This window comes from Stomoxys calcitrans, chromosome 2 (genome assembly GCF_963082655.1).
Source record: "Stomoxys calcitrans chromosome 2, idStoCalc2.1, whole genome shotgun sequence".
Lineage (NCBI taxonomy): Eukaryota > Metazoa > Arthropoda > Insecta > Diptera > Muscidae > Stomoxys > Stomoxys calcitrans.
Genome location: NC_081553.1, coordinates 56,834,351 through 56,848,800, shown reverse-complemented (window position 1 = coordinate 56,848,800; position 14,450 = coordinate 56,834,351). Strand labels below are relative to the sequence as shown.

At 43.9% G+C, this 14,450-nt stretch overlaps 1 protein-coding gene across 2 annotated transcripts in view; it reads left to right on the top strand.

Moving 5' to 3' along the window:
• LOC106089490 (dopamine receptor 1) overlaps window positions 1–14,450 on the top strand; it is a 266,083-nt gene that overhangs the window by 225,597 nt on the left and 26,036 nt on the right. For both annotated transcript variants that reach the window (XM_059361340.1, XM_059361339.1), the window contains exon 5: window positions 3,570–3,815. In XM_059361340.1, the coding sequence (XP_059217323.1) occupies window positions 3,570–3,815 (246 nt within the window). The remainder of the gene's footprint in view (window positions 1–3,569; window positions 3,816–14,450) is intronic.

Genomic DNA, 14,450 nt, shown 5'->3' with positions numbered 1-14,450 from the left:
CTATATGGCAGCTACATCCAAATCTGGACTTCAAAAACTACAACGAGGCCCAGCACAACTCACTATCCTAAATTTCAGCGAAATCGGACAATAAATACGCCTGTTATGGATCCAATACCTTAAATCGAGATATCGGTCTATATGGTAGCTATATCCAAATCTTGACCGATCTGGGCCGTCATCAAGAAGGGGGACGCTCCCCCTTCGGAGCGGATATGGCCCATTTTCAATCCCCAATGACCTACATCAATATAAAGTATCTGTGCAAAATTTTAAGCGGCTAGCTTTACGCTTTCGACCACTATCGGCATTTCGACAGACGGACGGATGGGCATGATTGGACAGATTGACTCAGAATGTCGAGACGATCGATCAATATATATACTTTATGGGGTCTTAAATCAATATTTCGAGGTGTTACAAACGGAATGATTAGATTAGTGTACTCCCATCCTATAATGGTGGGTATTAAAACTGCCACGAGTGGGTCCTCCAAGAAGATTCGGGCGAACGGTCCCCCTTCGGAGCGGACGCTCCCCCTTCGGAGCTGACGCTCCCCCTTTGGGGCGGACGCTCCCCCTTCGGAACGGACGCTCCCCATTCGGAGCGGATGCTCCCCCTTCGGAGCGAACGCTCCCCATTCGGAGCGGACGCTCCCACTTCGGAGCGGATGCTCCCCCTTACCCAAATTTTCAGAAACGCCAGTTATCGCCGATGGGTGGTGTGATTTAAGCGAAATTGCGTGCTCTCTTATACTTACCTACAAACAAAAATTTGGTAACCAAATTTCGGATGGGGTCACCAGGGGGGCGCCCCATCCCCAAAACCTACCAAATATATATAAACACCAATCACGACAATATGGGACTCAAATGAAAGGTATTTTAGATCAGAAAACGTATCTGATATCCAATTGTCGGACCAAGTGTTTGGGGGACCACCCTAACCTTCAAAACACTCCAAAATCGGACATATTTACTGACCATGGCAATATGGGACTCAAATGAAAGGTATTTGCGAGTTGAATAAGAATTTGATATCCAAATGTGGGACCACGTTTCTGGGGGTCCTCCCCTTCTCCAAAACACCCCCCAAACAGGACTTATTTACTGACAATGGCAATATGGGGCTCAAATGAAAGGTTTTTTAAAGTAGAATTAGAATCTGATATCTAAATGTGGGACCAAGTGTTTGAGGGTGCCGAGCATCCCCAAAAAACATCCTCCAAAGGGGGCAAATTTACGACCATACCAATATGTGGCTCAAATGAAAGGTATTTTAGATCAAAAAACGTATCTGATACCCGATTGCCGGACTAAGTGTTTCGGGGACCACTCCAACACCCAAAACACTCCTAAATCGGACATATTTACTGACCATGGCAATATGGGACTCAAATGAAAGGTATTTGCGTGTAAACTACGAATCTGATATCCAAATGTGGGACCAACTTTCTGGTGGTCCACCCCTTCCCCAAAAACACCACCCAAACAGGACTTATTTACTGACCATGGGAATATGGGGTTCAAATAAGAGGTTTTTTAGAGTAGAACACGAATCTGATATATATTTTCAAGGCCAACTCACTGAATGGCCGCTCTATATCCCAAAACACCCCCCAACCGGTCATGTTTGCCGACTATGGAAAAACTGGAGCTCATATGAAGGGTATTTGGGAAGAACATGAATCTGCATCAACATTCGGCACCAACTGTCTAGGGGATGTCCCATCACCATAACAACCCCCAAGTAGGACGTAGGACGCTTACTAAAACAATTTGGGTCTTTAAGACAGTGGAGCTCGATATTAATTGTTTATAGGGCCCATACCCCAAACCGAACATATTTGCTGGCTTTTGCAATAAGGGTTTTAAATGCATGGTATTTGAGATTAGAATACGAATTTGATATACAATTTTGAGGCCAATGGCAATATGGAGTTAAAATATATGAGAATAGAGCACGTTGCTGATATATTGGGTTACCCAAAAAGTAGTTGCGGATTTTTTAAAAGAAAGTAAATGCATTTTTAAAAAAACTTAGAATGAACTTTAATCAAATATACTTTTTTTACAATTATTTTCTAAAGCAAGCTAAAAGTAACAGCTGATAACTGACAGAAGAAAGAATGCAATTACAGAGTCACAAGCTGTGAAAAAAGTTGTCAACGCCGACTATATGAAAAATCCGCAATTATTTTTTGGGCAACCCAATATTTTCTGGGCTTAGTATTTGGGGGACCACCCCACTCCCCAAAAAAACCCCTAAATCGGGCATATTTACTGACCATGTCCATGTGGGGCTTAAATAAAAGGTATTGGGGGGTAGAGCAAGAATCGATACCCACTTTCGGGACTAATTTTCTAGGGGTCTACTCCTTTCCGAAAATACCCCACAAACAGCAATTTTTTACTCAGCATCGCAGAATGGGGCTCAAATAAGGGTATTTGGGAGTAGAATACGATTTTGATATCCAAACGCAGGATCATGTATTTAGGACTTCACTCCTTCCCCAAAACACCCCCCAAAGGGTAAACATTTTTCGACCATGCCAATATGAGGCTCAAATGAAAGGTATTTGAGATTAGAAAATGAATTTGATAACAAATTTTGCTTTTTTCGTAGCATGGTATTTCACTAAAAGCTCTTTAATTGTCGAAAATAAATATTTCAAGGAAAATTTTGCTCCATATAAAGTTAAAGAAAGCGCAGCGGAGCGGGCCCGGTTCAGCTAGTTCCATATAAAATTTTATTTTTTTTTTTGTTGGAAATATATGCATAACATCTATACTTTTCATAAGACCGCTATATCAACTTGCTTTTCAACTGTTTTATTTTTGGTAAAAAAAAATCTTGCACAAATACATTTCAGGGATTTTTCCAAGTATTCCAAAATTAGGTGCAATTTATTCCTTCCCTTCTTTGTAACCAAAAATATTCAAAATATACATTCATTATTTCAAGGTCGCTAATTCCAATCCAAATTCTTCCGAAATAATACCCTTTTCAAAATATATGAAATATTAAACCTTTCCTTCCAAAATTACTGTCTATCCCAAATCAATTTCAATTTAATTTTTGCTCAGTTCATAAAACTGCCAACTGCTCAAAGTGTTGACATTGTCACATTTCGCCTTTCCTGCTTCCACTGACAACCTTTTGCATATGAAATTAGCCAATATTGGCTACATCACTCCACGTCTGGTGAGAGTTTCGCGAATGGACAAGCAAACAGACACATGACAGTCTAAACGCATATCTCATCGCACAACAACATTGCATCGCAAGTCATCACATCACCGAACATCTCATCTCATGCCGCCTCTTCCTTCCTACCTCTCAACGAATCAATTCATTTAGCATTAGCAGCATCATCGCTCACTTGTGTGTCACTTTTTGCTTACGGTTATCCTTTTCAAATTTCAGATATTCCTTGTTTTTTTTTTGTTTTTGAAACCCGCCAACACTTTCTGGCAATTGACTGTGGCGGGGAAGGGGGGGGGATGTTCTACATTGCTCTCATGCTGATACCCTTGTTTAACTCGGTTTTTTTGCTTTCCTCTTTGCAGATATGGACGATGGGTCACACGACGTGTAGCTGTAATCACAATAGCAGCCATTTGGCTGTTGGCCGCCTTTGTTTCATTTGTGCCCATCTCCCTGGGACTACATAGGCCGGATCAACCGTTAATTGTGGAGGATAATGGCAAAAAGTATCCCACATGTGCATTGGATTTAACGCCCACATATGCAGTCGTCTCCAGCTGTATCAGTTTTTATTTTCCATGCGTGGTGATGATAGGCATCTACTGTCGGTGAGTACAAAAGGAAGAGTAAGAGAGAGAGAGAGAGGGAGACAATGTTATGAAAGAAAGAGGAAAGGCAAAACCTCTATACGAAGGAAGCCAAAGCAACGTAAATTTTGGCTGATGGAAATTTTTAAAATTTTGTGTAGGTAGTGTTTCATTGAAAGAGGGAGAGGGAGGGCGCCAGGATTCGGCTGGAACGAGTTTTTGATACCTTGATTGAAGTTCAACCTGCCTTCATGCCTCTATGCCTATGGGCTGAAATATAATGAAAATCATGAAACGGAAAGGCGGAAAAACGCACAGACCTACTGGCAGGCAAAAAGACAGATGGATCGAGGTATGAACAGACAGACAGATTCGTGGATGTAGAGACGGGCAAAAAGAGAGATGAATGTAGAGATAGGGAGATGAACGGAGAGACAGAGAGATGAACGGGGAGACAGAGAGATGAACGGAGAGACAGAGAGATGAACGGAGAGACAGAGAGGTGAATGGAGAGACAGAGAGATAAACCGAGAGACAGGCAGAGGAAGGGTTACAGACGACTCTTGAGTAAGGCGATATGGTCGGGGTTGGGTACATTCCGAAATCAGAGAATGTATGGTGAGGCAACACAAGAATGGGCAGAGGGAAGGGAGTGCAAACACAGAGATGGAAGAACAGACAGATAGAAAAACGAACAGAGGAACGGACAGATACAAGGACGAACGAAAGAACAGAAGGGTATACAGGCAGACAGGTGGACAAACGAACACACAGCATGTAGGCGGACAGGCGAATAGAACAACAAACAGACAGAGAGAGACGGGCGAACAGACAAGCACATAGACGGATAGAGAGACAAGCAGACAAACGGATGGACTGATAGGAAGACAGAAAAACGATGAACGGAGAGACAGATAGACGGAGAATTAGATAGACACATAGGCATATAGATGGGCAGACCGACAGACGGAGTGACGGACGGATGGACCAAAGAACGAACGGACAGAGGGACAGGCAAATAGACGGACAGACAGATATGCGGACAAACGAAGGGATGGACGGACAGATAGGCGGATAGACAGACAGACGGACCAACCGAAAGACGGAAGAAAGACAGACAGATTCGTGGAAGTAGAGACGGGCACACAAAGAGATGAACGGAGAGACAGAGAGATAAACCGAGATACAGGCAGAGGAAGGGTTACAGACGACTCTTGAGTAAGGAGAAATGGTCGGGGTTGGGTACATTCCGAAATCAGAGAATGTATGGTGAGGCAATAGATGAACGGGCAGAGGGATGGGAGTGCAGACAAAGGATGAACAGACAGATAGAAAAACGAACAGAGGAATGGACAGATACAAAGACCAACGAATGAACAGAAGGGCATACAGGCAGACAGGTGGACAAACGAACAGACAGCATGTAGGCGGGCAGGCGGATAGAACAACTGACAGACAGAGAGACGGGCGAACAGACAGGTACATAGACGGATAGAGAGACAAGCAGACAAACGGATGGACTGATAGAAAGACAGAAAAAACGATGGACGGAGAGACAGATAGACGGATAATTAGATAGACACATAGGCATATAGATGGGCAGACCGACAGACGGAGGGACGGACGGATGGACCAAAGGACGAACGGACAAAGGGACAGGTAAACAGACGGACAGACATACAAGCAAACAGAAAAACAGACAGATATGCGGACAAACGAAGGGATGAACGGACAGAAAGGCGGATAGACAGACTGACGGACCAACCGAAAGACGGAAGAAAGACAGACAGATTCGTGGATGTAGAGACGGGCAAACAAAGAGACGAACGGAGAGACAGAGAGATGAACGGAGAGACAGAGAGATGAATGGAGAGAGAGATGAACGCAGAGACAGAAAGACAGGCAGAAGAAGGTTTACAGACGACTCTGGAGTAAGGAGAAATGGTAGGGGTTGTAGAGACAGACATAGAGATGGGCGAACAGACAGGCACATAGACGGATAGATAGACAAGCAGACAAACGAATGGACTGATAAAAAGGCCGAAAAACGATGAACGGAGAGAGATAGACGGAAAATTAAATAGATATATAGGTGGGCAGACCGACAGTCGGAGGGACGGACGGAAACACCAAAGGACGAACGGACAGAGGTACAGAAAAACAGACAGACAGACATACAAGCAAACAGATAAACAGACAGATATGCGGACAAACGAAGGGATGGACGGACAGAAAGGCGGATAAACAGACGGACGGACCAACTGAAAGACGGAAGAAAGACAGACAGATTCGTGGATGTAGAGACGGGCACACAAAGAGATGAACAGAGAGACAGAGAGATGAATGGAGAGACAGAGAGATAAACCGATAGACAGACAGAGGAAGGGTTACAGACTCCTCTTGACTAAGGAGAAATGGTGGAGGTTGGGTACATTCCGAAATCAGAGAATGGCAACAGAAGAATGGGAAGAGGGAAGGGAGTGCAGACAAAGGGACGGATGAACAGACAGATAGAAAAACGAAAAGTGGAACGGACAGATACAAAGACGAACGAATGAACAGAAGGGCATACAGGCAGACAGGTGGACAAACGAACAGACAGCATGTAGGCGGATAGGACAACTGACAGACAGAGAGACGGGCGAACAGACAGGCACATAGACGGATAGACCGACAACCAGACAAACGGATGGACTGATAGGAAGACAGAAAAGCGATGAACGGAGAGACAGATAGACGGAGAATTAGATAGACACATAGGCATATAGATGGGCAGACCGACAGACGGAGGAACGGACGGATGGACCAAAGGACGAACGGATAGAGGGACAGGTAAACAGACGGACAGACATACAAGCAAACAGAAAAACAGACAGATATGCGGACAAACGAAGGGATGAACGGACAGAAAGGCGGATAGACAGACTGACGGACCAACCGAAAGACAGACAGATTCGTGGATGTAGAGACGGGCAAACAAAGAGACGAACGGAGATACAGAGAGATGAACGGAGAGACAGAGAGATGAATGGAGAGAGAGATGAACGCAGAGACAGAAAGACAGGCAGAAGAAGGTTTACAGACGACTCTGGAGTAAGGAGAAATGGTAGGGGTTGTACAGACAGACATAGAGATGGGCGAACAGACAGGTACATAGACGGATAGATAGATAAGCAGACAAAGGGATGAACTGATAAAAAGACCGAAAAACGATGAACGGAGAGAGATAGACGGAAAATTAAATAGATATATAGGTGGGCAGACCGACAGACGGACGGAAAGACCAAAGGACGAACGGACAGAGGTACAGAAAAACAGACAGACAGACATACAACCAAATAAACAGACAGATATGCGGACAAACAAAGGGATGGACGGACAGAAAGGCGGATAAACAGACGGACGGACCAACTGAAAGACGGAAGAAAGACAGACAGATTCGTGGATGTAGAGACGGGCACACAAAGAGATGAACAGAGAGACAGAGAGATGAATGGAGAGACAGAGAGATAAACCGAGAGACAGGCAGAGGAAGGGTTACAGACGACTCTTGAATAAGGAGAAATTGTCAGGGTTGGGTACATTCCGAAATCACAGAATGTATGGTGAGGCAACAGAAGAACGGGCAGAGGGAAGGGAATGCAGACAAAGGGACGGATGAACAGACAGATAGAAAAACGAACAGGGGAACGGACAGATACAAGGACGAACGAATAAACAGAAGGGCCTACAGGCAGACAGGTGGACAAACGAACAGACAGCATGTAGGCGGATAGGACAACTGACAAACAGACCGACAGGCAGACAAACGGATGGAGTGATAGACAGACAGAAGAACGATGAACGGAGAGACATATAGACGGACAATTAGATAGACACATAGACATATAGATGGGCAGACCGACAGACGGAGGGACGGACGGGCGGAAGGCCAAAGGACGAACGGACAGAGGGACACACAAACAGACATACAAGCAAACAGATGAACAGACAGATATGCCAACAAACGGAGGGATGGACGGACAGAAAGGCGGATAGACGGACAGGTAGACCGACGGATAGGCAGAGGCGGACGCAAGAGCGTATAGACAGAGGGACGGAAATAGTGAAGTCAGGCAACCAAGTAGTCGAAATAACAGATAGACAGGCAGAAAGAGAGAAAGGAGGAAAGTCAAATAAACGGATAGACAGAGAAATAGACGAACAGAGAGGTAGAGGAAGTGTTACAGAAGACTCTTCAGTAAGTAGAAGTAGAAACTCCACTAATGCAGCGCAAAATAGAGTTATCTGAAGTCTAGTTTAAGAAAATACATACACGGGCAAGCTGAAAAAGGCTTAGAACAAAACCTGGTTGGAATTCTGCAGCTCCTTGTGAAATACATATGCGACCTGTAGGCTACGAAAATCTAAGCCACCATACCTAATCCGGTATTCAGACTTCAGAGATTGTATGGGCAATGTCTAGTGAGGCAAAAGTTCATAGAAACGGGAAGAAAGACAGGCGGACAGAGTGACTAACGGACCTAGGGAGGTACGGATAGGAGGACGAACTGGGAGATGGGAGTACGGAAAGAACGATAGACAGACATGCAGACAGAGGGATGAAGAGACGGAATGCCAGCTGGATAGACAGACAGAAATACAAATCAGACGGATGGATGGGCAGACGAGGTGGCGAGAGAGCACTCCATTGGTAAACAGTGGGGTAGGGGCGTTATAGAAAAGAGTGCACCCCAATATCAAGCACTGTCTACTCACGATCAAGAAACTAAGTGACAACACTAGGCAATCGGAGACGAGAAGGCTCACCCTGACAGGTTCATTAGATCATCTTATTCACCACATCTGCACGACTAATGATTTCTTGGTTGATTGTCTCAAGTGCTTGTTGCGACTCCCTCTTATGTGTGGCCATCTTGGGCCACGTTAGGTACTTGCTTTGAAAAACAACTTGCCAACCCGAAAAGCTTAACCCATCAAAAATCACCCGTTAGGTTCGAAAATTGAAAGACAAAATCAAGCTATCGCCTATGCTGTGAGGTACATAGTCAAATTCATCACGCTCACGTCTAAGGTCACGTAACAGTCTTTGCACTTTTCGTTAAACAAACTCAACAAAAGAATTGGATTAAAAAAAAATTAAAGCAAATTTTCAGTTAAAGGCAAGGAACATTTAACTTAAAACCGCAATCAGACAATCAAAACATTTGTTGTGTTATAAAAAAATCATTTTTCAAGGTTTTTCTTTTCATTCCGGTAAACACCCATTTTTTGCCTATGCCTGTTGGCCTTTTTAATCAAATTGGAAAAATATATCTTTAGGACCAAAGATTTGCAAGTCAACATATTTTTTTAGGCATTTGCAGTCTTAGATCAAGTCAAAAAGTCACACATTCCCTTTTCTCTGAATGGTGGCAAAAAAAGGCCGAGCATTGCTCTGTGCATCTGTTTTTCGGTTTAAACCTAAATTCCCCTGAATTTCATTTTAAAATTCAACAGTCTTGGCCTACCATTTCATCGAATCTGGGAAACTAATCAGATCTACTTGCAACCATAATGCCACCATTGAAGCAACAACGAGGCTGGACAACGACCCTTTTTACAAAATGACTAGCAAAATGTTTGCGGTTTTGGTTTGTTTTTTTTTTTCTTTAAGCTAAGTCTGGGAAAAAGGACATGTGCTGGCTTGAGCTAGTCGAAAATAATATTTGTTTAGGTTAAGAGAGGAAGGGAAAATTAGGCATTTTTGAAGACTCTTGTCCGACATACGTTCGAGACGGGGAATAATAGGCAACCAAGCGACCATCCATGTTTTCATGAATTAACAATAAGCGGTTTAGCAACGAACCAAGTAGACCAACCACATAGACCACATTATTTGACGTAGGCGGCGGACAGCTTGCGGGTGGGGCAGTTAATTGAATTAAAAGTTGCCTTAAGGCATAAACAAAGAAAATATGGATTGTTTTTGAGGGTCTGCAGAGAAAAAGTTTCTATGGAGATTTAATGAAGGGAAAAAATTTAACAAAAATTACAAAAATCAAAATATCGAAAAATTATTTTGAAGAAATTTTTTTGTGATTTTTATACTCTCCACCATACGATGGGGATATACTAACTTCGCTATTCCGTTTGTAACACCAAGAAATAATAATCTTAGAATCCTTAAGGTATATATTGGGTTGCCCAAAAAGTAATTGCGGATTTTTCATATAGTCGGCGTTGACAAATTTTTTCACAGCTTGTGACTCTGTAATTGCATTCTTTCTTCTGTCAGTTATCAGCTGTTACTTTTAGCTTGCTTTAGAAAAAAAGTGTAAAAAAAGTATATTTGATTAAAGTTCATTCTAAGTTTCATTAAAAATTTGAAATTTTGCCCAAATACTTCCCATTAATGTAGGTCAGTTGGGATTGTAAATGGACCATATAGGTCGATATTTAGATATAGCTCCCACATAAACCGATTTCCAGATTTTACTTCTTCAGCCTTAAGGGGGCATAATTCTTATCCGATTTTGCCGAAAGTATGCACAATGACTTCTCCCATATTCTTCAATTGATTTGCCATGTATGGTTCATGGCAAGCTATATCGGCCCAAAATCTGATATAGCTCCCATATAAGCCAACCTCCCGATTTGACTTCTTGAGCCTCTAGAGGGTGCTGAATTTCTTACTATGACTTCTTCTATGACATTAATGTGATGTACCAGGTAAAACTTGATTCTCCCCGTGTCTCCGAACCTTCTTACGTCGTGACGTACCCGTAAGCAACGTAAACCTTGATTCTTCTCGTGTCTCCGAGGCCTCTTACGTCGTGTCTTACCTGTAAGCAACGAAAAATTTGACTCTTCTCGTGTCTTCGAACTTACCCGTAGCCACATAAACTCGATTCTTTCCACGTCTTCGAGCCTTCCTACCTGGTGACGTACCCGTAAGCAACGAAAACTTTGGTTATTCTAGTGTCTCCGAGCCTTCTTACGTGGTGACGTATCCGCAAGCAAAGTAAACCTTGATTTTTCTCGTGTCTCCGAGCCCTCTTTCATGGTAACGTACCCGTAGCCACATAAACTCGATTTTTCCACGTCTCAAAGCCTTCTTACGTCGTGACGTACCCGTAAGCAACGTAAACCTTGATTCTTCTCGTGTCTCCGAGGCCTCTTACGTCGTGTCTTACCTGTAAGCAACGAACACTTGGACTCTTCTCGTGTCTCCGAACGTACCCGTAGCCACATAAACTCGATTCCCTCCACGTCCCCGAGCCTTCCTACCTGGTGACGTACCCGTAAGCAACGAAAACTTTGATTCTTCTCGTGTCTCCGAGCCTTCTTACGTGGTGACGTACCCGTAAGCAAAGTAAACCTTAATTCTTCTCGTGTCTCCGAGCCCTCTTTCGTGGTAACGTACCCGTAGCCACATAAACTCGATTCTCTCCACGTCTCAGAGCCTTCTGCCGTGTTGACGTACCCGTAAGCAACGTAAACCTTGATTATTCTCAGATTTCCGAGCCTTCTTACGTGGTGACGTATTCGTAAGCAAAGTAAACCTTGATTCTTCTCATGTCTCAGAGCCTTCTTACGTGGTGACGTACCCGTAAGCAAAGTAAACCTTGATTCTTCTCGAGTTTCTGAGCGTTCTTACGTGGTGACGTATTCGTTAGCAAAGTAAACCTTGATTCTTCTCGTGTCTCCGAACGTACCCGTAGCCACATAAACTCGATTCTTTCCACGTCTTCGAGCCTTCCTACCTAGTGACGTACCCGTAAGCAACGAAAACTTTGATTCTTCTCGTGTCTCCGAGCCGTTTTACGTGGTGATGTACTCGTAGCCTCAAAAACTCGATTTTCTCCACGTGTCCGAGCCTTCTTATGTGTTGACGTAGTCGTAAGTAACGTAAACCTTGATTCTTCTCGAGTTTCTGAGCCTTCTTACGTGGTGACGAATTCGTAAGCAAAGTAAACCTTGATTCTTCTCATGTCTCAGAGTCTTCTTATTTGGTGACATACCTGTAAGCAACGTTAACCTCGATTATTTTCGTCTCCGAGCCTTCTTACGCGGTGACGTACCAGCAAGCGAAGTAAACTTTGATTCTTCTGGTGTCTCCGAGCTTTCTTACGTGGTGACGTTCCCGTAGGCAACGTAAACCTTGATAGCTCTCATGTTTCCGAGCCCTCTTACGTGGTAACGTAACCGTAAGCAACGTAAACCTTGATTCTTCTCCTATCTTCGAGCTTTCTTACGTGGTGACGTAGTCGTTAGCAACGTAAACCTTGAATCTTCTCGTGTCTACGAACCTTCTAACGTGGTAACGTACCCGTAAGCAACGTAAACCTTGATGCTTCTCGTGTCTCCGAGCCGTCGTACGTGGTGATGTACCCGTTGCCTCAAAAACTCGGTTTTCTCCACGTCTCCGAGCCTTGTAAAGTGTTGACGTACCCGTAAGCAACATAAACCTTGATTCTTCTCGGGTTTCCGAGCCTTCTTACGTGGTGACGTATTTCTAAGCAAAGTAAACCTTGATTGTTCTCATGTCTCCGAGTCTTCTTACGTGGTGACATACCCGTAAGCAACGTTAACCTCGATTCTTTTCGTCTCCGAGCCTTCTTACGCGGTGACGTGCCCGTAAGCAACGTAAACTCTTACCCGTACGCCTCCAAACTATTGCTATTATCGTTCGCGGTACTCCAGACGAGACCTTTAGACTGAACCTAAACAAAGATGTGAGCGATTCTCCCTTCCTGACCTCACCGACTTGATGCCCTAAACTCCCTACACCACTTCGCATACGCCATCGCTCACCATCTCGCCAACGAAGCCGGTAGCCGCTCGCAACCAGACGCAGTTCCGTACCAGGTCTAGTCGGCCAGTTATCAGTTCCTTAAGAGATCACCGAGTCAGACGCTTTCATCCCCCAGCCATCATTTTCTTAAGGGACGAATGAGTTCAACGTTTTCATCGCCGCCCGATCCCTTTCATCCCCCACGAAGTGCCTTACCAGGCCACGTCTGTCAGCCATTAAGTTCCTTAAGGGATGAACGAGTCCGACATTTTCATCGCCGCTCGACCAGTCGAAGTGCCCTACCAGGTCACATCTGGGCTCCAGTACCTTCAGCACTTCAAACAGGCAACTCTCTTACCGATTGTTACTCCTTACCTCATTCTATTTCTAACCTTAACAAGTAAAAGTGTGCTAAGTTCGGCCGGGCCGAATCTTATATACCCTCCACCATGGATCGCATTTATCGAGTTCTTTTCCCGGCATCTCTTCTTAGGCAAAAAAGAATATAAGAAAAGATTTGCTCTGCTATTAGAGTGATATCAAGATATGGTCCGGTTCGGACCACAATTAAATTATATGTTGGAGACCTGTGTCAGCCAATTCGAATAAGAATTGCGCCCTTTGGGGGCTCAAGAAGTAAAATAGAGAGATCGATTTATATGGGAGCTGTATCGGGCTATAGACCGATTTACACCATAATAAACACGTATGTTGATGGCCATGAGAGAATCAGTCGTACAAAATTTCAGGCAAATCGGATAATAATTGCGACCTCTACAGGCTCAAGAAGTCAAGATCCCAGATCGGTTTATATGACAGCTATATCAGGTTATAGACCGATTTGAACCATTCGTGGCACAGTTGTTGGATATCATAAGGAAATACATCGTGCAAAAATTCATTCAAACCGGATAAGAAATGTACTCTCTTGAGACTCAAGAAGTCAAGACCCAAGATCGGTTATTATGACAGCTATATCAGGTTATGGACCGATTTGAACCATACTTGGCACGGTTCTTGGATATCTTAACAAAACGCGTTGTGCAACATTTCATTCCAATCGGATAAGAATTGCGCACTCTAGAGGCTCAAGCAGTCAAGACCCAAGATCGGTTTATATGGCAGCTATATCAAAACATGGACCGATATGACCCATTTATAATACCAACCGACCTACACTAATAAGAAGTATTTGTGCAAAATTTCAAGCGGCTAGCTTTACTCATTTGGAAGTTAGCGTGCTTTCGACAGGCGGACGGACGCACAGACGGACGGACATGGCTAGATCGACATAAGATGTCGCGACGATCAAGAATATATATACTTTATGGGATCTCAGACGAAAATTTCGAGTAGTTACAAACAGAATGACGAAATTAGTATACCCCCATCCTATGGTGCAGGGTATAATAAAACAGATTGTGAGACTGAATACGACATAACCGTCTTTCTGTACTCTCGTCGCTGCATATAGAAATTTCTGTGACGAGCCCTACAACCGCGAGTTATACCCAAGCACACTAGGGGAAACCTGTTGTTACACTTCTAACAAACGTGCCAAGTATGGCCCGAATAGGTTTATAACCTGATATAGCTACCATATAAACCGAACTCCCGATTTTGTTTCTTGAGCCTCTAGAGGGTGTAATTCTTATCCGATTTAGCTGAAATTCGGCACAGTCATGCCCTCTTCTATGCCCTCTAATGACAAATTTTGCTCAAGAACATTCCACTAAGGAACAGAGGCAAACTTTTCATATACAATGAGTGTAGTCCGATTCACCTTTAGGCTCAATGATAAGGGGCCTCCTTTTTATAGCCGAGTCCGAATGGCGTGCCGCAGTGCGACACCTCTTTGGAGAGAAGTTTTTCATGGCATA